General features: G+C 36.4%; 1 protein-coding gene across 1 annotated transcript in view; it reads left to right on the forward strand.

Moving 5' to 3' along the window:
- Positions 1 to 25,274, forward strand: part of ADGRV1 (adhesion G protein-coupled receptor V1) — a 259,889-nt gene that overhangs the window by 172,944 nt on the left and 61,671 nt on the right. The window contains exons 84-85 of the mRNA XM_072360423.1: positions 8,216 to 8,332; positions 13,292 to 13,470. Of these exons, the coding sequence (XP_072216524.1) occupies positions 8,216 to 8,332; positions 13,292 to 13,470 (296 nt within the window). The remainder of the gene's footprint in view (positions 1 to 8,215; positions 8,333 to 13,291; positions 13,471 to 25,274) is intronic.

A 25,274-nucleotide genomic window follows, 5' to 3' on the forward strand; every position in this document is an offset into this window, starting at 1 on the left:
AGTCTATGTGCAAACACACAAAGGAACGTAACTCCCTTGTTTTTGCATCATTAAAATGGAGTAAAAGATGAGGTGAAATGCTAGTTATTGAACTTTTCTTTTGACCTAGTTAAACACTGTGTTTTAAATCTTCTAAATTATATACATATAAATATATTTAATATCAGAAAAAAAAAAATTATATATATATGTGCATGCTCTGAAACATGCTGTGTGTTGTATTGTTACTTTTTCCAGGAAGTCTGAGTTAGAATTGTTGCTAGTGACCATAAGCCTCCAGAATTTTTGGTACATCCTTTGTTGGTATTTTTGTCTCAGCATTTAATATCAGAACACAAACACAGAAAGAACAGTTGGCTCACATCAGTGTGGTCCTGACCTACCAAGCAATAACAAAAAGTATGATTCATATGCACTATTATTAAGCAGTATCCTTGTGTTCCTTGAGGGCACCCCTTTTTTACCCATATAAAGTAAATTCAAAGCAGAAGAGAGAAGTTCAGTGAGGACACAGGAGTTTTAATGAACTTATTATCATATGTTATTGTTCACTGCAGTTAAGTTCAACAAAAGGAAAAGCACAGTAAATTCTACAAGTGATAGTCCTATGAAATTGTGTTGGTAAAAGAACAGATAACATGAGGCTGGGCTCTTTTGTTGTCTTCTTTTTAACAGAAGCATGCAGACAAATTGTACAATGCAGGAGATAATCTTGCCCTGCCTGGAACAAAGAAATATATTTTGATTTGAAAAGGAATGAATAATGAAATAAATAATTTCACTTCATGTGGAAAATGAAATGGCCGCAATTAGGATCACTTTCTCTAAGACATGCATGAAGACATTTATGTCTAGAAGATGACCTCTAAAGCTTTGTGAGTTCATTCTGTGAGACAGGAATTTGCAGAGACGATAAAAGTGCAACATGAGTATACTGACATGTTCTTCATTTGGCAGCTTGGTTTCTCCTGATGGGAAAGGATTTTTTTTTTTTTTTTTTTTTTTTTTTTTTTTTTTTTTTTTTTCCATAAGGAAGTCTGAGAAGAAATGCAGGAGGCAGGGGGGTGCTTCCTGCTTGGATGAGAAAGTGAAACTGCCTGGAGCTGGCAGATGCACCCAAATCTAGCTCCAGAGCTTGCTGTGTTCTGCTTCTTGTTTTTTTCATCTGCTTGGGTTACCCTTCTCCACAGCTTCTTGCTTAAGGCCTCGCATAGCCCACAACAATGTGCTACCTATTTAGCACTTCTAATGCAAGGGACAGTTTTTTACTCTCAGATTTGTATTCCCTGTATGAAAATGTTTTTAACAGTTCCTAACATTGTGACAAATGTTGATTTCACTTTACTACTTTATTATTTCACTATTACCCTTTATGTATTGAAACAACATAAAGTACAGTGCTGTGAAGGAGTTGTTAGCTAATACCACGTCAGATATACCTAGATATTTGTAAAATATTTATTGAATTATCAGGCAGAACAATCATGGCAGCATCTTAAGATGGACTGGTTCATGTTGGTAAATGTATTATCTGTGGACTTCAGCATAAATTATTTCTCTCCTCTTCATTGGGTGCTGCATATTTTCTGACCAGAAATAGATGATACAATAAAATTTGCCACAAAAATCAAGGGAAAATCTCATTTAAATATAGAAATGAAGGTTTGTATTTCCACTGAAGCATTCAGAATTCAATAATTTTACAGCATTTCTATGGAACAGTTCTGAAGTGATGGCACACTGTTAACTATTATAAAGTGCTTTCAAACAAGTTTAAAACAATTGGTGGAAGATGCAGTGAAGCTGAGGTGTGGAAGAAAGAGGAAGTGCTGATACTTTGAATGTCTGTTTGGAGTTATTGGCCTTTGTCACTCTTGAAATGTTACATGCAGATAAATATATTTTCAAAGCTGCTTTTTTGTATAGTTTATGCAAATATGCATCACTTGGTTTCAAAGGGTACCATTGCAAATGTGTGTAGTTCCGTGACACTTGAAAAAAGCATATATGAGGAATGAGAAATGCTGAAAATACTGAGAAGCTCTTAATCAATGTTTAGGTTTCTTCAGAGGCCCTCACAACTCCTTCCCATGCATAATTCTGAATTTGCTTATATAGTGAATGAATATTATGTAATCCTATAAATAATTTGATCTTTGTACATGTGATAATTGCCCCCAAACAAACACAATCCCTTCTGGTCTGACGTATACAGTTTAAATTTATAACTTTTATGGTTCAAACTAAAGATAAGGTTTGTTTCCATGTATCACATGCTGTATCTTCATTTTAAAGTCCATGTTATGGTGGCATTTCAGCACAGTGAGCTGTAAATACTGCTCCTTTTTATTCAACTTATTCATTCTTCTTACATATTTCTTCTTGTTTCAGCCAACTTACTTCCCAGCTGTCTGTTGTTTACATGATAGGTGTGAGATTGCTCCAGTGTCCACATCTTTCCCTTTTCCCTTTTATCAAATATATAAAGGCAACTCTTACGTGGATTGATTACTTTCTGTGTAAATTTGTCTAACAAACAAAATACAGTGCCACTGATTCTGACAAGCTTTAGAAAATTGATTTCCTCACATCATCTATAGTTGACATAAGTGAACATGTCATGTACATTTTTGTGATCACAGTATATGACAGTAGTGTAATCTTCAGTGAAATTTCTAACATTTTTTTTAGCTATGTAAATAAAGATAAAATAACTTAAAATGTCTGGTAAAAAATGTGTAGTGAGGAAGAAATATGTAAACATATGAAGTATGATTCCACACTAGCAAAATGAAATTCTTCCCATTTTCAAAGATATTGACTCTGAAGATTTACAACAGAAATAAGACAGGGTGGTGAAAAAAAGTGAATAATATGATGTGAAGGCTGTGGCTACTGAGAAAGGAGAAGGACTGAAAGACTGAAGTGCATTACTGAGTTGGAACAAAAAGGTCCCTGTTTCTGATGTGAAAAATGCTGGACTTAGACCCTGGAGGTCTAGCACCAAGTGCTTATAGCAAATCCTCCAGATCAGATTGATATGGGACTGAAATAGAATCATAGAATCATAGAATTATCCAGGTTGGAAAAGACCTTGAAGATCATCAAGTCCAACTGCAGCCTAACCAGTAGCCTATCTCAAAAAAAAAAACAAAAAAAACAAAAAAACCCTCTGCTAAATCATATCCCTGAGTACCACATCCAAATGGCTCTTAAACACATCCAGGGATGGCGATTCAACCACCTCCCTGGGGAGCCCATTCCAGTACCTAACCACCCTTTCTGTAAAGAAGTTCTTCCTAATATCCAACCTAAACTTGCCCTGGCGCAACTTGAGGCCATTTCCCCTCGTCCTGTCACTTGTCACTAGTGAGAAGAGACTTGCCCCACTCTCACTGTAAGAACCTTTCAGGTACTGGAAGTGGGCGATAAGGTCTCCCCTCAGCCTCCTCTTCCTCAGACTAAACAGCCCCAGATTCCTTAGCCTCTCCTCGTAGGGTTGATTCTCCAAGCACTTCATGAGCCTCGTTGCCCTTCTCTGGACCTGCTCCAGTAACCTCCATGTCTTTCTTGTGCTGAGGTGCCCAAAACTGAACACAGTACTCGAGCTGAGGCCTCACCAATGCCGAGTACAGGGGTAGGATGACTTCCCTAGTCCTGCTCACCACACTATTCTTGATACAAGCCAGGATGCCATTGGCCCTCTTGGCCACCTGGGCACACTGCTGGCTCATATTCAGCCAACTATCCATCAGCAAACCAAGGTCCCTTTCCGTCTGGGAGCTTTCCAGCCACACTTCCCCAAGCCTGTAGGGTTTCCTGGGGTTGTTGTGACCAAAATGCAGGACCCAACACTTGGCCCCATTGAAACTCATTCCGTAGTAGATTAAAAAGGGAGGAGTAATCTTGACAACTTTGGGTCCATTAATTCAGTCTCAGAAGAGCATGAGACATTAGGAAAAAAAAAAAAATCTATCAAAAGACAGAGAGATAAAGGAAGAGAATAAGCCCACCCCTGTGTTTAAACTGAGATCATGCCAGACTACTATTATAGTTTTCTTTGATAAGATTAATGCAGTAAAATACTTGATGTGTCACATAATTAGTAAAATAATGATAGAAGAAGATTAGTCCAATGAATGTAGGAAGAGACAGCAATGGGAAGAAGACAGCTGTGGGAGTAGTGAACAATGAGAAGTACTTCACTGATCCAAAGGCACGAGTCTTCAGAACAAAAAGCAATGTGCAACAGGTAGAGATGCACTGACACTGAACCGTGGTAGTGGGACCATATACAGAAAGACCTGAATAGCTCTGAAGGCTGAATCATGAAATACAGTTCTGTCTGCAAGATTAAAAGGAAAAGGTCATAACTTGTAGGCTGTTAGCAAAATATTTATCCCTTGACAAGAGGTAGTCAGTTGAAAAAGAGAAGTAAAACCGGATGTACCAGATGATAATGAGATAACAGTGGTACTGCCATATATCAGAAATATTTTCAAGATAAATAGGGGGATAAGAAAATTGCTGGATGAGAATCTTGGACAGAACCAAAGCAGGACTCTTACAGAAGAGTGGAAACAAACTGATAGACAGGCTGCAAAGACTTTCACATGAGGAACAGAACTTACGACAGTGCATCTGCGTGGAGAAGGAAATAATGTTTAACCTAAGAGAGGTTTCCAGCAAAACAAGATATGAACTGATCACAAATACATGCAAGCTGGAAACCAGAAGAGGCTTAAAAATGAAAGAAAACTACAGAAATGTAGTTTTTTAAATCATCTGGTTTTATTCTTTTTTAATTTGGTATCGGTGACTTAGGTTAAGTGCTCAGGTGCTAATTTCCTTGTATGTAATTTCAGACTAATTATTTTCATGTTACTGCAGTATTCTTTTGTTCATTTACTGAGTAAATGACTGTCACATAGGAACCCTGGCAAATATCTTTTTGCTCCTTAACAGAAGTGCATTACTTTCCTGTTTTTTGTTTTTTATGTTTTTCACTTTGTAATTAACAACCTTCTGAGTGTTATACCATCACTGTGTCATTGTGTTTTTGAATATGATACAGATTAACAAAAATGAGCAAACTGCTACATTAGCCATTTGTTATGCCTACTTAGATCAATTTGAGTCAAAAATGACAAGTAGCAGGAAGAAGCATTATGTGTATAATCTCATAGAAGCAAATAGCATGCCACAAAGATTTTTTGCCAAGGGACATTTACAAGTTTATAATCTCTATAAGCAGAACTCTGAAAATTGATGTCAGGAAATTTATTTTTTGTTGTTGTTGTTCCAAGAGGGAACCACTTATTCCAACGCATGGTACATCTTTCCCTTTTTAAGTAATGGACTCATCCCTACAAAAGATTGGCCCACTACAATTAAAAACTAAGTGAAATATCTTCTCCCCAAGATACAAATTAACAATCACTATGAGAAAAATATCTAGTTAGTTTTGGTGGTTTTTTTTTTTTTTTTGTTTTGTTTTGTTTTGTTTTGTTTTTTTGTTTGGTTTGGTTTGGTTTGGTTTGGTTTGGTTTGGTTTGGTTTGCTTCTTTAACCTCTGTTTGTTTGTTGTCTGAAATCCAATGCTATTAATTACAAACAATCCTTAGCTGAGGAGCTGTTTCATCTGTATTGTTATCTTATCTCATTGACTTTGGCCATGCCTATGAGAAGAGTACTCATTTTGCAAAACTTTGGGCACTTGGCACTGTTTTGTTAGAAAATTGTTAACACAGCAAGATGCCTTTTATAAATATGTACAAAAAAAATACTAAAACTATTTTTCTTGAAACACAGGAAAAAACTTGCAGCGACAGTTTATTTGCAAATACTAAACTCTTTCAGCCAGGAAGGTGCCAAGAACAAATTCCCACGAATTTCTCAGTCTGCACTTCTCATTCCATCCCTTCCTTGTGTTCAGTGTGCCAGTCTGTTCTTGGCTTAAACACAAACCTTCAGAGAACAAAAGGGGATAAAGCCCCACCTCCTGCATGTTGTACTCAGTTTGTTTTAAGTACATGCATTTATTCAAACGTTAGGAAAAGTTCTACTGCCACTGTTAGAGCTAGCTAGTGATGCACAGGTGCAAAAATTTATTTTGTTTATTTCTAGTGGATGATACATACTTTACAGCTGTGTTTAACCCACTCCCAGACAATGAGTCTTTTCACCAGTCAGCACTAGACAAACTGTATCCTGTTTTAAGCTGTTTATTGACTTCTCAATAACCAACTTTCTATGTTGCAATGGTCAGACTCTGACCATTGCAATGTTTCTCAGACTCTCTTTTCTACTGGAACACTCCTGAACTCCACATCAAATACTGAAAGTGCATTTGTTTTCTTTAGATCATGAAATCTATCTTACAATTGCTTGTATTCCAGCTGATGCCTACCTGCTCATTCATATTCTCATATTTCATTCTTAGATAACATTGTCTACGTGAGAGATACTTATCTGCTGTAGCATTTGTCAATATATATAGCCTGTCTTTATAAGGATATTTGGACAGTAAAGACACTGGGTGTGAGTTACCCAATACCATTTTTTGTCCAGGTGTATACCAGCTCTTCTGGTACACTTCAACTTCTTTCTCCACCCATCTCCTGAAAACTTACACTCACTAACTCTGTTTTGAAGCAGCCTCCACAGCCTACAATTGTACTACTGGAAAGTTAATGGGCTGTTTCTCAAAATACCAATAATCTTTGTAACAGAAAGGAAAAATTGCCACTTAATGCAAGCATTCAGTAGGTAAAGCGAACTTTTCTTTATGCAAACATTGTAAATCTTTAATGAAGTCTGCTTGTTGAATTATTTCCTCTGTTAAAAAAAGAAAGAAAGAAATCACAGAAGACAGAGCTAAACAATTCTGAGATGTGTTTCAGATTTAAATTGGTGGTGGAACACCTTTATTCTTTACACAATGGATTGGCTGCTCATTCCACCAACATATTATCCTTTGACATTTGGCTTGTCTGTGGAAAATAATTTATACCCTTTTGGTGAGTGTTAAATCCTTGCCTGCTGGTAGGCAGCTGTAGAAGTGCTTACTCTCTTTTGTCCAGTATTACCATATTATTTGATGGGATATAATCACAGAATCACTGCACTGGAAGTCAGAAAAATGCCTCTTGAGTTTACTTGTCGAGTGTTTTGTTTTGTTTTGTTTTCTTTTTTTCTCTTAAGGTATCAGTAGGGAAACTAATAGGAGTTATAAGAGTTTCACGTATGATCTTCTGAGATTGCACAGAATGTGTTGATGAGGCAGAAAAAATGCACTATAAAAGCTTCCAGTGAGACAGCTGCCTGTATGTTATTGTGTTCCTTTTTACTGGACAGACTAGAAATGAACCATGTCTGGAAATTACAGCTTGAATAGGTCTTACACATTCTGGATTCAGACTCTGAAAAATCTCTGGGCCTTATCTTTTGATAGTTGTACAGTGTAGGAAGAATCAGATGTGTAAGGGTGTGAATTGGAGGAGATTGAAGCTCTCATTTTTCTGCCAACAATTGTCATGCTAATAGATGACAAATAATAAAAACCCAACAACAAACAAACAAACAACAAACCAACAATATTATGACACTGATCAATTATTATTCTTACCACCAGTAAAATTTCTGGATTTACAGAAGTCAGAAGATAGTTTCTCAGAAGATAGTTTCTCATTTTATGGAGGAAAATCCCCACCCTCAGTTTGAAAACTGATTTCTAATATTCATAGAATCATAGAATCACCAAGGTTGAAAAAGACCTAAAAGATCATCCAGTCCAACCATTCACCTATTACTAATAGCTCCCACTAAACCATGTCCCTCAACATCCAGTCTTTCCTTGAACACCCCCAGGGTCGGTGACTCCACCACCTCTCTGGGAGGGTGGTGGTGGCATCTTATTCTGTGGTAAGTAATCTGGGGAACAATATTCAAGAATAAAAATTAAATCTCTCCATAATTTTCAGATACGGATGTAATGGATACTAGATTGTCTGCAAGAATTGTAAAGTTAGTTTTGTGGCTGATACTGTTATTCTTTTGTATGAATAGTAAATGTGAATTTCCAAGGTATCTCTCAGTCTCTTGAACTGTAATTTAGTTACTTTGAAATTTCTTCTCACCTTTCCTATCTACCCCCATCATTACTATTTAAAATCATTAAGTTTGACTTCAATAACTATTTCTGTTTTTCCTACAGATTTCATTTCTGGCCTCTGCTTACCTAAGCCAACATCTCTCAGAGGAAAGTTGCTCTGCACTTGCATCTGTAACACATTACCTTTATCTCTGCCAGTTCAGCTGGATGCTCATTCAGGTTAGTCTCAAAGTCCTTTTTCACTCCTTCCCCAAAGCCTCTTTAAAACAACTGACACTGAGACTGTGTTTATGTTGGTTGTGTTTGTTTTTTTTTTTTGTGTGTGTGCATGAGTGTTCATATGTTGGTAATCTAGTGCTACTACAGAAATTAGCAGTGCCAGAACCCTAAGGAGTGACAAGAATATTTGTGTGCTTGATTTGGACCCCACACCACTATTAGCAAAACCTGTGGATACAGGAGGAAACCAAACTAATTTGGAAAATCTAGATGCTGTGGCTTTATAAATGGCAGCTTTAATGCCTGGGACACAAATGTTCGTATTTCTAAACATTGCATACCTAACACACGTTACATGATTTGGAACGCAGCAGAATTAATAATATATGGGACTTACGTACCTATGTCTGGGAAACTGCAAAAATTATGTGAACAGATTCTGTGTTGCTCATGCTCTCACTGCCATCTGTGATGCTGTGTACATCAGTGCATACTCCTGATCACTGTAAACATATCTGCTAGTGCCAGTCTGGATCAATGCACACAGAAGTAGGTCAGTGTTACAGTCAATTGTGAGCGGCATGCAATTGTGTGCAACTTGTTAGGAAATGAGATGTGCATAAATTAAATATATATATATGTAAGTATCAAAAGGTGACTAAGCAGTACTTCCAGGAAGCTAATGTAATGCCTATAGGAAAACCCAGATGTAATAGTTAGTTGGTCCAGCTTATGCACATGCATTTCTGTAGTCCAGATTAAATATACTCACTTGCTAGATTCTAGGACAACATCCTAACCCTTTTTGTCCTAATCTGTGTATCTCCTGCATATTGCTATTGTAGTACTTCAAACTTAGATTTTATATATTTTAGCAATGATTGCAATAACAAAACACATAGCACAGTACTGTAGTTCTTTTTCCATGTTTAGCTTTTTATAAGCTTGCCTTCGATATCAGTATTTACACTATCTACATGCTGACAGAAATGCAGGAATGGGAAGGACCACAGAGGCAGAAGGAAAGGACTGTCAGCAGAGGCAGAACAAAGGGCACATCAAATCATCCTTTCCACAAGCTTATCTGACAGTTTCCTTTGTATTGTATTGTCACGTTTCTTGGCTTTTATGAGTGGATTTTTGTAGATTGAAGAAAGTTAATGTCATTACCCAATGTGTCAAGGATTAGGCTTTCTTGATTGCAGAAAGAAAGAAGAAAGGAAGGCACACATTACCCTTTGTGCCTATACAAAGTGAGCTTAGATTGAAATATTTGCTTCATGTTCATGCTGAAATTGAAGCATTCTTACACACATCCCATATAAAGTTGTGCATAAGTCTATATTTTTAAGTGCACTCTGTGCTTTTATTGTAAGAGCACACATCAAGGATACCTTTGTATTCTGTAGATCTTCATGTAATAACCATTACTCAAGGAACATAAGTCTCTTCTTTTAGCATATCCTAAGTTGTTAGAAAAATAACTAAATTGCCAGAATGGAAATAAACTGTCTTTTGAGGAGAAAATGGAACTTGTATAGTCTTCGAATACTAATTCTGACATAGAGAAAAATTAGGTTAAAAAGACTTTTGTCCTGTCTTGATTGATTGCTAGACTGGAGTAAGTCAGCAGAGAGAGCAGCAGTTTTATAAGAAAACCAGAATGAATGGTCAGGAATGGCATACGTGGATCCTTCTTTGTGGATTTAATTGCAACTTTAACTATTTGTTTAATAAATTTATTGCAGCCATTCATAAAACAAATGGAGGAAAATATTTCCCATCAGTCTAGGAAATAGTTCACTTAAAGTATTTTTCAGCTGGTGTTTACCTGAAATTCACAAATATTGCTAAAAACAGAAGAATAGATAAAGAAATTAAAAGTGTTTCATCCTCTGGCAGGTAATTGATTACCTCATTAAAAAAAAAAAAAAAAAAAAAAAAAAAAAAAAAAAAAAAAAGCTTTACTAAACTTCACATTGTCTCACTGGAATGTTATTAGACTTTGTAGGTGTTTTGTTTTCTACCTCAGAACAATAGCTACTTGTGCATTTGTTCTTCCACTTGAGCAGATGAGAAATGGGCTTTACATTTTATTCTTCTCTAGGACTGGCTATTGTTGCAGCATGGTAACAGGAAAGGAAATTAGTACAAATATTTGCATTTCACTGATTTAATTTCTGAAGGGATTAAAAAAAACCAACATATAATTATGAAGACAGAAGGTTCACTGCACAGGAAATGCTGAAGTAACCACACTCCCTTACATCTTTACAGATGTACTGATGTTAAAGTCTTCTTTTATGACAGATGAGATAAGATGATAGGTAAATATGACTAAATAAACACAGAACAAGGACATGAAGTACAATTTCTTGGAAAGAAATCCCTGTTGCATGGTTGAGACCAATTTTCTCTGGATAGTCAGAAACAGTAGAACTAACAGTCCCTGGGTATAACTGCATAAATAAGTTCAAGGATTTGCTACCTGGAAATGCCCAGAGTGAAGCATGGCCTAGTCAGGACTATAGAGGCATCTCTTCATTTCTTTTTCCATGTTTCACTGCACAGCTGACATTCACTTAACAGTTTCCTTTGAGAAGAGAGAATGTACACTGTAATAAGATGTCACATAAAATACTGAATAAGTTCTCAATCCCATTTAAATGGGAGAAGATCGTAAGAGAACAACTAATAAATGGGAAAAATATTTTCACCAACTGTGGATATTTTTCCCAAATTTTCCTCTGTTTGGTATTATCTTCTTGTGAAAGTCCAATAATGGAATTAATAGTTTTTCCAATGTTCTTTTAAGTTATACAGGAAAGTTCCAAGTGTACAGTAGGATTTTCCTATGTTCTTTCAAGGAAAACCAAATTTGCCTTTGCTCACATAACACCAACCATCAAAGGAAAAAAAACAAGTTTCATAATAATGACTGTATAATTAATATAATTGCCTGCACCAGACATAAAATGTCATTCTCTAAGGGAGTATTCAAAAATGTTTACTGAACTTATGATTTATTTTTTTTTTTGAAAACATGTTGTTAGCAAATATAATGTTGTTTATGACTCATGAAAGAAAGTATTTTATGTTCATGCTATCTAAATCACAGAAGTAAAACCACATTAAAATATAACTTCTGACATTTACTTAAACAATCCACAAACCAGTAATTAAGTATTTGTAAAAATTCAGTCTTCATACACTACCTGTTGGCTGAGGGGAATCCACAAAATTTCACAGATAAGCACTTTGCAGTTTTCTTGTCACTGAATACAGATTTCACACATCCTAGCAATAGACAGCTGCATTTTAAGAATATAAATCAACATTATTATATGAAATATCTCTGTAGTGAGTAGAAAGGTATGAATATGATTGGGTAAGGATCACTGGGTGCCTGAAGATGTCTGTTCCTTATCCTTTGATTGTTAAGAGAATGTAAAGGTTGAAGCAGATATCCTCTAGATACAAAGAGTCAAAATTAATCCTTTACTTATCTCAGCTGTAAGGCCAAAAATAATTATGTAGCATGCACAGCTGTGGTTACTGTGATAGATATGAAGTGGAGGAAGTGAATAAATGTTTTGCAAAATATATTCTGATTGTGGATGGTATCGATATTTATTATAAAATAGTAGCATGCAAATGTTCATAATAAAAAATGTGCAACTTTGCTAAGTATTTGAGCCACCCTCAGTCTAAAAAATTTTTTTTTCTTTTGTTGAGATGGAATTTCATCTATTTTAATGTGTCTATTGCATCCTGACTTCATTGAGAAGAGTCTTTCTCCCTTTTCATCACTCCCACCCCTCAAGATTTCATGGACACTGATGAGATCCCCTTGAGTCTCCTCCAAGCTGAGCAGTCCTATCTCTCTCAGCCTCTCCTCACATGAGAAGTGCTACAGGTCCTTGCTCTACTTCTTGGTCTTCTGTTGGTTTTTTTCCAGTATATCCAGGTCTCCCTTGCTCTGAGGTGCCCAGAACTGGAAGCAGCACTCCATATATGGCTATCTCTTTTTATCATTCCATTCCCTCTATACAACCTCCAAATCTCTATTATTGCTCAAGAAGAGTTTCCTTCCTCGGTTCAGTACTCTGTACAGATGAGTTAAGTATTTTCTGTCCACGTATAAAGCAGCAACAAAGCTAAGTGGGCTATTCCTTTAGACACCAGGAGATACTTCCAGGTAGAGAACAGGTAGGAAGTCAGAAAAAGTTAGCAAAAGTAATTAAAACTTGTAAGATTCTTCTAATGAAACTCCCACAATTGTCTTTCTCAAAAGTAGAATGAAAGGAGTCATACTTGGGCAGACACAATTTATTAGCTAACAGATCAAATATTTTTGGTAGACAAACTAAGAAGATAACAAGATATCACAACAAGATAAGTATCAACAAGATATCACATGCACAAAGACCTTGGCTAATGACTCTGTTTTCTGATCAGGGCCTCTGATGTGAATGCGTGTGCTGTTATGTGCTGTTAAGTTAAACTTTTGCATGTGATGATATTCTTACATTCATACCACCACAATGAACCATTCATACCATGTTGAAAATTTAAAGGTGCATTTCCAGCAATATGAATATAGCTGAACAAATTATTTAAAGCCTTTAATGCAGATCAGAAAAAAATAGTGTGGAAATCCAAGGAAAAAGTGATCCTTTGCACTGTTTTCTACTAAATAGAGTGTCTTCTTGTCTTCAGTAGTCTGATTGCAAATCTAACAATTACATAATTCAGCATACTTTTATAACCAGTCTCTTTCAATTACTTAGGAGAAGAAAACAAGAACAAACTATTTGTACTGAAAAATGTTTATATTTACACACACACAGTAGGGCAGAAACACGGTGTATTATAATATTTGGAGTGACTTGTTTTTTCTGGGGGGAATAGCTAAACATCCATTAAATATATTGATTAATATTCTGCATTATTCTTCAGGCTGTTAATTTCTGGTATGTACTGGTGATGAATGATGAACACACAGAGCGGCGCTATCTACTTTACTTCCTATTGAGTTGGGGGCTTCCAGCTTTTATTGTCATCCTGCTTTTAATTATCCTGAGAGGCATCTATCATCACAGCACAGCACAGATTTATGGCCTGGTCTACAGTGATCTGTAAGTTTCTCTTCAAATATCCTTCAGCTAGCAATTGTGCTTCTAGGTTTTATTTTTAATTTACTTGCCTGTAGACAAAGGGATGTGCATATGGCCAAGTGCAGTAACAGACAGGGGATTTCCTTGGCTGATAGACACGAAGCAAGCATATCACCTATACACAGTTCTGCACATTCTGTACAATCGAGCTTTGTTTACTCCACTTTCTCCACAGTTCCATCCTGGTTTGAGCATTGGTGAAGCCAGCTCTGGCATGTCTATCTTGTGGGCAAATTATTTAGTCTTTTCTGAGACTGTGCAGATTCAACATGGACAGAAATTGCCACTACTGCAGAAGTGAGCTGAACAATGTGTTTATCTTCCATTTAATTCTATTATTTATTATTAAAAAAAAAAAAAAAAAAAAAAAAAACATATAAAGAAACTTTCAAACTTCTTGCCTCAGATTATTAATAATATTTTCTGATAACTGATGTTACTACATTAACATGTCAAACATACATTTTGTACTGTTTCTTTTGGAATACTGAACACACTGCATTCAAAACTGTTCTTAGTTTGAATACTGCTATAATGCCAGCAATTAACCAAACCCTTTCAAAGCTATATGTAATCTCAGAAAGCTGTGATACTTTAAAAACATATATATATAATAATACACCTGTGTATGACTTCAGAAATTTAAGTAGAAAAATATATAGATAATATAGATAGATAGATAAATAGATAGATAGATAGATAGATAGATAGATAGATAGATAGATAGATAGATAGATAGAAAATAGATAGATTTCTGTCTCTTTGACATCTTTTCTGTCACAGTTAATCTATGATAATAGCTGTTCTAGGATATGAGGCTACTGTGCCTACTTACTTTGTGTCATAATTACATATTCCTCATACAGCAAAAATTAAACATACAGCCTCTATTTAATATAAGGATGTACAAATTGCTTTACAAAAGCTTCTTATGAAAGTGCTTGCAGAGAAGGCTTAAAACAGGAGAGCATTCATCCGTCTTCCACGAAGGTGTAAGATACAGTGTACATCATGCCATTTTAATCCATTGAAATTCAGTGCAACTGAAACTATTTTATTTTATTTTATTTGCCATGCAAGGGAAATTACTTGAAAAGTAGATACTGGAATTCATTATCTGTGTGTGAATATATGTACATACATATGTATGTGATTGTCTTCTGCATGTACATATGTACTTGTACAAGTGTTTTATCTTGCAGGGATAAGTTCATTTATATCTCAGTGAACACTGAGTACTGGAAGCCCAGGTTTACCACCACCATAAAATACACTAGTTCTCAACTGAGAGGTCCAAACTGGTGGACCATTTATGATATTAATGCAACTTGACTGAGTGCTACATCACCTCTGTACAATGCTGTACATGCAGATGTTTCTTCTCCAAACATGGCAAACAATAGTATTAAACTTTTCTTCCCAGTAGAATGCTCCTCTGTACTTGGTAAACACAAGAAATGTGTTTAATCAAGTCTTTTGATTGCAGTCAGACAAACAGTATCATTATGTGGTGAAATACAGTTTTACAGCTGCTTTTTTTGTTTTTGATGTCTATTAAAAAAATCCCTAGGTTTTGACATAATTATTAGGTAGTGGAAAATTAGTAATTCCAGATCACTAGCCCAAATTACATATAAAACTTTTCCAGCATCTTATTAAAGTGGTCAAATGCCAGAAATCATCCTAAGCTTAGTGACTCCACAGCTTAGTCCAGCTCAGTAAGGATGAGCACTGTAAGGAGAAAACTGCAAGGATTTTAATAAATAGCATTAGTGCTGAATCCTAGCTTGGAGAGTAGTTGAAAAGTTCCTCATAATTATACAAAGAGGACTTTCAAGGCCAGAATTTAGGAAAGAGGATTGAACTGCATCACTTAGTTTCTTTTCTCGGAATCAGATGCGGTAGTGGAAAAAGTAACACACAGATTTCCAGAGTCAAGGTCATTGCAAAATAACTTCAGAATCGGCATCAGGGATAGTGTGAGAACAATGGTTTACTACTAAGAAGCTCGTTTCATGTAAGAGGTGGAAGACATTTTAAAATTAAAAAAAATAAAAAAATAAAAAAAATAAAAAATAAAAAATAAAAAAATAAAAAATAAAAAAATAAAAAAATAAAAAATAAAAAATAAAAAAATAAAAAAATTAAAAAATTAAAAAATTAAAAAAAAAGCAGTGCAGCCTGCTATCGTATCTCTAGCCTATATAATTGATCTCTCAGGAAAGTCATTTTTGCAATTAGGCACAATTAATAGCTGAAATTAAAAGCTGAAACTTAGGCTGATAAATTTTATGCTTGTATGTAATAAAAAGGTTTGGGTTGTATTAGATTTTATGTTCCAAAACAGCTGTTAGGAAATGGTCTTCCTTTAGTTATGATACCTTTAGATACAAATATATTTTGTACAGTATTTTATAACTCCCAGAGCATGTAACAGAATAAAACAAACAGACTATCATGGTGATAGTGTTAGTATACAGATGGTTATTATCCATTATAATATCTTCTGTCTTTCTTGTGATTATACAATATCCCTTATAACTGGCTGCGTTTATGTATGGTATGAACACTGCACTGTTTGGCATTATGAAAAACTTGTTATGATGAAGGGAAATTTTTCCATACCATGATACTACCAACTAGCATGATGTTTTTGGATCGCAGTTCAGTGATGTGTTAGCTGCCAAGAAAGGGCTCTTTTTTTTTTTTTCCCCTGTGCTAATTTCCTGTTGCTCAGTAGCTACCAGTTCACTGGCATTTGAAAGGCTTTAAAGTGGAGTCTGCAGTGCAAAACAGTACTGTGGACTCCAAGACCTGCTCTGCTCAGCTTCTGGTGCCCAGAACTCACTCTCTTGCCCAGACTCACCTTTTTCCCACTCCCATGCAGACAGTTGAAGATATCTGTCCAGCAGTTCTTCCCTACCCCAGGGCACTAATAAGAGGTTTGTGGTTGGAAACCTACCAAAGCTGAGCAGTGCCAGGTCACAGGGATGGGACTGGAGAATTAACAGTAGAATTCCTTAAAAGAAGTCAGAAAAATAGTTAAGAATTTGTTGTGAAAACATGGATAAGCAAAAGGTTGTTTGAATAGAACAAAACAAAACAGAAAACAAAAAAAAGGTTGATGAAAGGAATACTAGCATAAATGAAATGAAATAAGACAGCTCTGGAGCGAGATGCCTCAAGTGGGTTTGAATAACGGGCAGTCTAGCTGGATACCTATGAAGGAAACTGAGGAGGTTGTATGAAATTTTGATGCAACAGTTTGCCATAGAAGTTAATAAGATTTGGTACCTTATTAAAATAATGTGTTAATTCTCATAACTTTTAAAAAGAATGACAAGCTGTTTCAGATGGAGGTGTCTGTAAGTGCTTCTGCATAACTTGTGTATGTAATACCTATTTGCTCAATCATGTCATGAAACTTCAAACCAAGGATATTACTCGTTTTCCAGTGCAAGAAAAAATGAATGAGCCCTCAAACACGTTTACCATCTGCTCTGTTTTAGACTTCTGTAAGTTCTCATACAACAAGGTTTGTCAATGTTTGTAAATGAAATCTCTAATGTAAAATTTCAAGTATGTTGTCTACTTTGGTGTCTCTGCATAATGCTCTAAAAAGTATATCCTTGCTTAAAATTGCTGTGATGGCTGAGGCATTAATGTTTTTTTGTGATAAGGTGCAGATTATTGAGAAAGGTGACTGATCTTTTCAGCTGTCTAATAACTGAATTTTGAATTAAGCTCTGTACTAGGCAGTTTAATATCACTCTTCAGGTCATAATATCAGGTCAAGGGAGGTGATCCTCCCCGTCTACTCTGCCCTGGTGAGGCCTCATCTGGAGTACTGTGTCCAGTTCTGCTGTCCCCAGTACAAAAAAGACAGGGATCTCTTAGAAAGAGTCCAGTGGAGGGCCACAGAGATGGTGAAGGGCCTGAAGCACCTCCTCTATGAAGTGAACTGGGTCTGTTTAGCCTTGAGAAAAGAAGGCTGAGAGGAGACTTGATCCAGGTTTATAAATACCTGAGGTGTGAAATGGGATGAAACTTCAGCATAGGAAGTTCTGCACAAATGTGCGCAAGAACTTCTTTACGGTGAGGGTGACGGAGCACTGGAACAGGCTGCCCAGGAAGGTGGTGGAGTCTCCTTCTCTGGAGATATTCAAGACCCACCTGGACGCCTACCTGTGTGACGTGGTGTAGGGATCCTGCTTTGGCAGGGGGGTTGGACTCAATGATCTCTAGAGGTCCCTTCCAACCCCTACAATTCTGTGTGATTCTGTGTGTGACTCTTAAAAAAGCATGTCCCCCTTCTGTATTTCTGAGCACTTATGTTGTACAGATAATTTTTTCAGTTTATGCTTGAACTTTCTGCAATCTCTATCTAAAATATTGTGCAAGTGCATAAATCCTACCAGTTAGGTACGCAGTTTTTAGAAAGTATTCCTTTTTGCCACTTATTACACTGAAATTCACAGCAATTTTGTGTTGTGATACAAGAATAGAAGCCAAGACCCAAATAATCTCTTTTATTAAAAAAAAAAAAAAAAAAAAAAAAAAATAATTAAAAAAAAATCTTATTTGTCACCTGATTTTAATAGTTATAGGCAAAACCCAGGATCTGTATTTCCATGCAGGATTTTTTAATACCCTCACATACCTTTATCACCCTTCTCCTTTAAAGAAGCTGGAGTAATGAAAACTTGAAGAAGCAAAAATATGTCATTTGCTATTAAGTAAAGCATTAGGAGTAGATTAAATAATAAAATATTTTGTTGCTTTATGCCATTTCACTTGTCAGACACCTACATTCTCTGAAATGTGTGTACACAGACACTACTAGTGGTCACACTTACTATGGGAAAATATGAGTAAACTCCTCTTCTGCCCGTAGTTTGGCACTATGAATTAAAACGAGGATCAACTTCAAAGCAAAATTGAGGTCCACCTGCTCCTCCTGTGCCTATTTTCCCATAGGAATCCATATGTGTGTATTAGATCCACACCTCCATCCCTCATTGAGTTCTCTTTTCTCCATATCCGGATGCATTCAGAAAAAAGACAAGAATTCAGCCTAAAGTCAAATCCCTAAGCTTTATGTGGTTCTCAAATTTCAGAGTCCCTGAATATATCACTAGCCTATTGTAGTCTCATTTCTAAAAGAAAAATTAGCTATGTTTCTCAACATTAACTTAATTTTAACAATTTGATTAAGCTGTGAAGTTTGTTTGTAACAGCTCTCATGAAAAACAAATGCAGTTCACCTGGTATGGTGGAAAACATTTGAAGGGAAATTGAAACACGTTCGCAAAGAGAGACAGAATATATAGTGAGGAGACCTGAAGTATTACCCAAACTGCGGGTTACTGTGAAGAGAAACATTAGTCTTATCTGCTTAGTATGTGCCTCTGATTGCCTTACAGGGGATTTACAAGTTGCAGATAGTTCTCGAAGCCAGTATAGTTGGTACAGTTGAAAAACCTCAAACTGTGGAATAACTTGAGACATGCAACAGTTCAGACATTTTTTTATGCAGGAAGATGGTTTTGGGTTCATGGTACTTTATAACTCTTAAATTTAAAAAAAAACAAAGAACCAAGCAAAAGAACATCCATGACAAAAAAGTGACTTTCTAATCTCTCATGTAACCCTGAAAATTTAATTGTCTACACTTGCATAGGAGTACGAATTTCAAGACTATTTGAAATTGGTGCAACATCAACAATTGCAGGGTTCTGCCATAACTCATCTGTTTCTGAGATTAGAGGCCAGATTTATTTAATTAACTGTATCAGGTTTTGCTCACAAATCTGAGTTTAAGGGTTAATTATACCACATTTACTGGGCCTCTACTCAAGAGATTGTTCAGAGGTATGGCATTCCAGAAAAAGAAGTAAATGTACCACTGTAAAATTGGCCAGAATCACAAGGCAGTGGAACTTAAGCTTTTGATGCACTTGGGTGATTTGAAAAGTCTTATCTGCCATTATATTAAAGTATGTTTTTTCATACATATAAGAAGTACTTTTGTGCATAAATGTGTTGCCACTTTAATGTTTGCATCCGACAAGACCTTCTGATTGAAACTGAACTCCCCAAAACGGACCTAAGGCCTATTTTAGTTTTTTTCAAGAGCAAGAACGAAAGGAACTAAGCTTTGAAATGGAGAAAAACAGAAATGATTATACATGATAGAATACAAATATAAAAGTTTATAAACAAATATTTCCCTGCTCACTATGTCCTTGCAAAAAAACTGCTTGAGATGGTTTCGAAGCACAGTTCTAGATAAGCTTTAGTCTAGCTTTTTGAACTAAGACAAACTATTTTGTTTCATCTCCTCCAGCCCCACCAGTTTCTGGAAGCATCTCTTTTCTAGCATGACCTTTATGCTCAAGGCATGAAATGGTCCCCCCTATGCCAGGAGGTCCCCTCTGATAAATACATTTTCCTCTTTCCTGTAACAGACTGAGTACTGAGGAACCACATGTATCAGGTACAGTGCTTTAGAATTGTAGAAGTAACTTTTGATTTCATGTCTGTGATGGTGATGGTAACATCTAGTGATAGTAACATCATTGACCCATCCCTGGAGGTATTTAAGGCCAGGTTGGATGAACCCCTGGGCAGCCTGGTCTAGTAGTAAATGGGGAGGTTGGTGGCCCTGCCTGTGGCAGGGGGGTTGGAGATTCATGATCCTTGAGGTCCCTTCCAAACTCAGGCCATTCTGTGATTCTGTGATCTAGTAGCATAAAAAGGCTAAGCTAAATGCTCTTACAAAGATATCTTCTTTGTATCATCTGCCATGGTTATGAGAAATATTGAAGAAAGAGTACAGAAGCATTCATTTTCAGGGGGGGGGGAGGGAAAAAAAAAAAAAGAAAATAATAATAATAATAATAACTCCTGCTGTCTTATGTGCAAAACAGGATGAGACAGACATTTTTCCAGCAGTGTCATTGAATCTGGGGCTCTGCAGCTACACGTAGGGCAGGGAAACACAAGACTACAGAAAACTGGAAATGATGAACTGTTTTTTTGTGACGAAGAGTTATAACCTTTCTTGTTCCTCACACTGCTGTTTCTCTGAATCAAGTTCTTGCACTTGGGCATGGCACAGGGTACAAATTAGTATCTAGGAGCCATGGACAACTTTGTCAGGAAAAAACTTCACTGAAAATGAGTTCCAGCACGAGGCATATGCTTCCTCAAGCAGCAGTGTGTCAAGGGCACTTCATGACCTTTGTGAGAGAGTCAGACCTGAATTTCAAACAAAACAAGCTGTGCATTTGCTCTCTGAATAATCAGTTTCTTTGAGTGAGTCATCTGCTCTTGGGTTCTAGCCCAAACTACTGATAAAACAGAAGTCTGGAGACAACTAACGCTCTTAGATAATGCTTTAATTAGTGGTTTATGAAGCACTGGACTGTGCACAAAAGTCACATATACTTCCAAATATACTCTTGTGTTGAAGCACAAACACTAGCAAGCCTCCAGGGTTCAGATCATTTGTGGGTGTAACAAAGAAGGGGAAAGCTTGAAATCAGCAAAATGATTATTCCATGCTTGTAATATTCAGTGTTATGCAAAATGCATAAAAGTTGTAAGCAGTGAGAAATATTTACTTAAAAGCATTGCTGAGGCTGGAAGCTTGGGTGGTAGGGCCTATCCAAGATTTGTTAAATAAGTTTTAACTCACTGGGATAGGTGGGAGGGTAGGAAACAGGCCTTAAATTGAACAAAACAGTAAGACTGAATATATTCTTGATGGTTTATGTAAGTACTTACTCAGTGAATGTCATTTATTTTTATGGTCTTGCAAGGGTAAAATCTTCCAGAAGCACCTTTCCAGCCACTACTCCCTTTTAGTTGTTTTTGTTTGTTTGTTTCCCAAGGGCTACAGCTCCCAGAATTTCTAATTAATGCTTTCACTTAAAATGGGGACCCTGTAAAACATAATTTGCCACAAATGCAGTCATGCTTTCTCTCCATGCACGTGCCATGCTATTACACAAATGTTTAACCCTGACAGACAAAATACCGGAAGTTTCTATGAGTATTTCCACAATGCATGGCTCTTTCATTGCTGGCACAACACCTGGACAGTGTTCCTTGGCTGTTCTCTGTCATGCAGTTCCACTTGCTTAATTGTAAGCACTGGTGCTGCTCCCAGTAAGAGGCATCTTCTTGTTTGAGTGAGCTAATTTCTGGGCAGGTATTTGGATTAAGTTTCCTTTGTCTCTCTCCCTGTATTACTTCAGAAGTGCAGAATTTAGTCTTGGTTCTTAAGAACAGAGCATTTGAAACAGAGTTTTTACAGGCAGGAAGGCAAGAATAAGCCAACATCCATGAAAATAATTCAGCAGTTTTAGCTGGACTGTCAGAATTGCGTCAGAGGTTTGCATGATGAATGGATGTGTATTCCTAGCACCTGGTGCTGGTTCACTGTTTCATATTCTGCACAGACATGGAAATGCCTCCTGCACGTTCCTCTTTCTTTGGGTTCTGTGTCCTGTTATCCCAGCCACTTCTGTTTCCATTTCCTTTCTAGTCTGCTCACTGAAAAAGCATCTTGGTTGGTTCTTCTGCAAACTGCTGTTGCTAGTGTTCAGTTCAGAATTATTAGACATCTAGATTTGGAAACAAATGCTGCAGAAGCTTCTTGTTAAAGCAGTGGGTTGAAAAAAATGTATTTGTCACTGGCCATGTTCTCATCATTCACTGCTTTGTCCTTCTCAACAAGGTAAATCATACCATAATGAGCTCTTTCTTACTGAATAAGAAATATTTCTGATGAACGAGTTACTTCTTGTTATGTCTGGATTGCACCACAGTAGGAACAGTACCATATATACATATTACTGGATAAATATTCACTGTAAAATGCAATGGCTTTCTTTACTTTTCATTTATCCCTCACAGGGATGGGCTGAGGAAGGGGAGAACAAAGGGCTTAGTGCTTTTTATATCTTGGGAAATATTTATTGTTAATGCTGAGCAAATGTTAGTGCATCAGAAAGAGACATAAATTCCTGTGTTCTGATTCTAAAGCATTGCAATACAGGGAAAATTCTGACTGGTGAAATTTTAAAAAGTGAATTGAGAAAAATGTTTGTTATTTCTTGATGGTAAAATTTTTCATCATTTATAAGAATCTGAGAAATCAACATTGCTTAGAAGGTTGCAAGGAGAGGTTGTTACAGGTGAAAACTTCACCCACATATGTCCTTGGGGCTTGATTCTTCACATAGCTTAACGGGAGGGCACTTTTGTACCTCAGCAAAACTTATTTGAAGTCTGCATTTGCATTTGTGATGACAGTGTAAGACAGAGTGATCGTAGGATGAAGATTTGTACCACTGCCACTGACAGCTTTTAAAAGCTTGGTCCTTTCTTTCAGGTTGTGTGAGAAATTAACAGTGTAGGCCCTCCTACTTTATGATCTTTAGTTAGCAGGATGCCACCTACTGCTACTAAAAAAGGCTTGTTCTTGGTTTGCCTGTTTTCTAGCAGTTTAGAAGAGCCTTCATCTGGTAGGCTAGAATATAACAGGAAATGCTAAAAAAAGTAATTCTGAGATCAATACCAGCATCTGGCTGGAACTGCTTCATTGACACTGACATGTTGTTTATAATAAGTAAACAGAGCTAGCCTCTCCTATTTGATCTTCCTGAAAAGAGTAAGGAAAAAAAGCTGTTTTCTTGAACTTTACCACAGCACTGTTTTGCAGCGTGTCAGTTCTGTGCTCACATTTTAGTTACTTTAAGTGCATGGGCACTATCTGTTTTCAGCACAGTGAGCAGTACTTCAGGAAAAAAACTCTTGTCTCTGATGTGTAACAGCACAAGAATATGTGAGTGTGTCTCACAGACTGTATTCAGATACATCTGAGAAAAGATTAGCAGATTTATTTTTGTTAGCAACCTTAAATTTAATTGCCAGTATGGCTTGTACAGAGTATAGAATGCTCATAAAAGGAATTATTGTAATACGTGCTTTTTCTGGGCTTTTATTATGATACAACCCATGGGTAAGCTTGTAGGGGAGGACAAAACATGCAGATATTAAAACAAAAAGTAAGTACTAAATACTGTTGCAGAGAGGAAAAAAAACAGAACTGTATGAGAGACTGTCATGTTTCCTGCCAATGGCAAGGCTGTAGTCCTAAGCCTTACATGTATTTGACAATTTGCACATGCTAACATCTCCTTTTTCAGGTAGACTTATTTAAATGCCTTTCCTTTACAGAACAGATAGAAAAAGTACTCTAATTAGGCATGTTTGCCCCATGAGTTGGTACCCGGAGAACATTTTCTTAAGCATGACAAAACATAAAAAAAAAACAAACAGAAAAACAACCATGATTATAGTTCATTATTTTAAAGCCATTGATAATGAGTGATACAGATGGGGAAGAAGCTTTAAATGGGGCCAAGATGATAAAACCAGTCTTTTAATTCCTTATATAATTTTAAAATTGCAGTGTTAGCAACAATCCTGACCTAAAAAATTTCTAGCAGGTTTCTACCGGCTTATTTTCCTGATCAAATTCAGAGGACTATGAGAGTTCTGAGTCCTCCAGAACAATCTACCAACGCATGCCAGGGCATCCAGTGCCTAGGGAGTCTTGAGTGTGTTAACTCTGTTCTTGTGCCAGGGCCTTGCTGCTTCTCCTTGGGTAACTGGTGCTTCCATAGGATTCACATCCAAAGAGAAGAAGGAAAGTGTGGAAAACAAACAAACAAACAAACAAACAAAACCTAGGAATAAAATTGTTCAGAAACATTATTCTAGAAGGTGATATCATGAATCGTAAAAAGACTGAAATACGGTAGGTCATGTTCTAAAACAACTACAGATGCCATTTTGGGTTGTCATTATAGAGAAGCTATGCTCAGGCATTTTGTTGTTCCCCTTTTACCAACTGTTTAGCTCTACAGTAACAGCAGCAGTAGAGAAAAAAAATAAATAAATTGCCTTTTGCTTTATTATGCAATAGGTCTGCTTTAATGACAAAGCTGTTGTTGCACATGTTGACTCAAACCAAACTTTCTGGAGGTCCTGTTCTTTGCTGTTTCAAAATAGCATCTTGGCACTTCTTCATTCTTTGTTTATGGATTTTCCCCACTGTTTCCAATGGTTAGTAGTTACTACTGTGTTTGTACCTCCATTACTGAACGTGGATTTTTTATATGCAAATAAATATTATAGGATTGGATCGTGTTATTTATTTCCTGTCAACAATTCACATGACGTATGGTTGTCTTTTAAAGAAAAATTGTTGGGACAGCCTATCCAAACATAAACAAGGAAGAGCAAGTATTGTAATTTCTGTAAGATCCTCTTTCTGTGTTTATATTTCTTAACCAGACCAGTCTAACTTTCCATATCCTTTTTTTTTTTTTTTTTTTTTTTTTTCTTTCCCTCCCCCTTCTCCTCTTCCCCTCACTTTCTTTCTTCATCATTTTCTGTATAGAGAAAAACATTAAAAACCATCAGTAATGCTCAGGATTTGACTGCTACATTATCACTACATCAAATCTGGGATTTTTTTTTTTTCAGCATTTTGCATTTTTTTTGAAACTTGAGTTCAGTAATAGAACTAGTTTTCACATGTTGGATTATATATGAGAGAAAGCGTATAGGCCTATCTCTGAACTAATCTGCATGAGACAGATATTGCTTGTAGCAAACAATACCCACAGCAGCAGTATGGACAGTAGGAGATCCCTGAGATCATGCATTTCGCCATCACTCTGATAAGG

This window comes from Excalfactoria chinensis, chromosome Z (assembly GCF_039878825.1).
Source record: "Excalfactoria chinensis isolate bCotChi1 chromosome Z, bCotChi1.hap2, whole genome shotgun sequence".
NCBI classification, from domain to species: Eukaryota; Metazoa; Chordata; class Aves; order Galliformes; family Phasianidae; genus Excalfactoria; species Excalfactoria chinensis.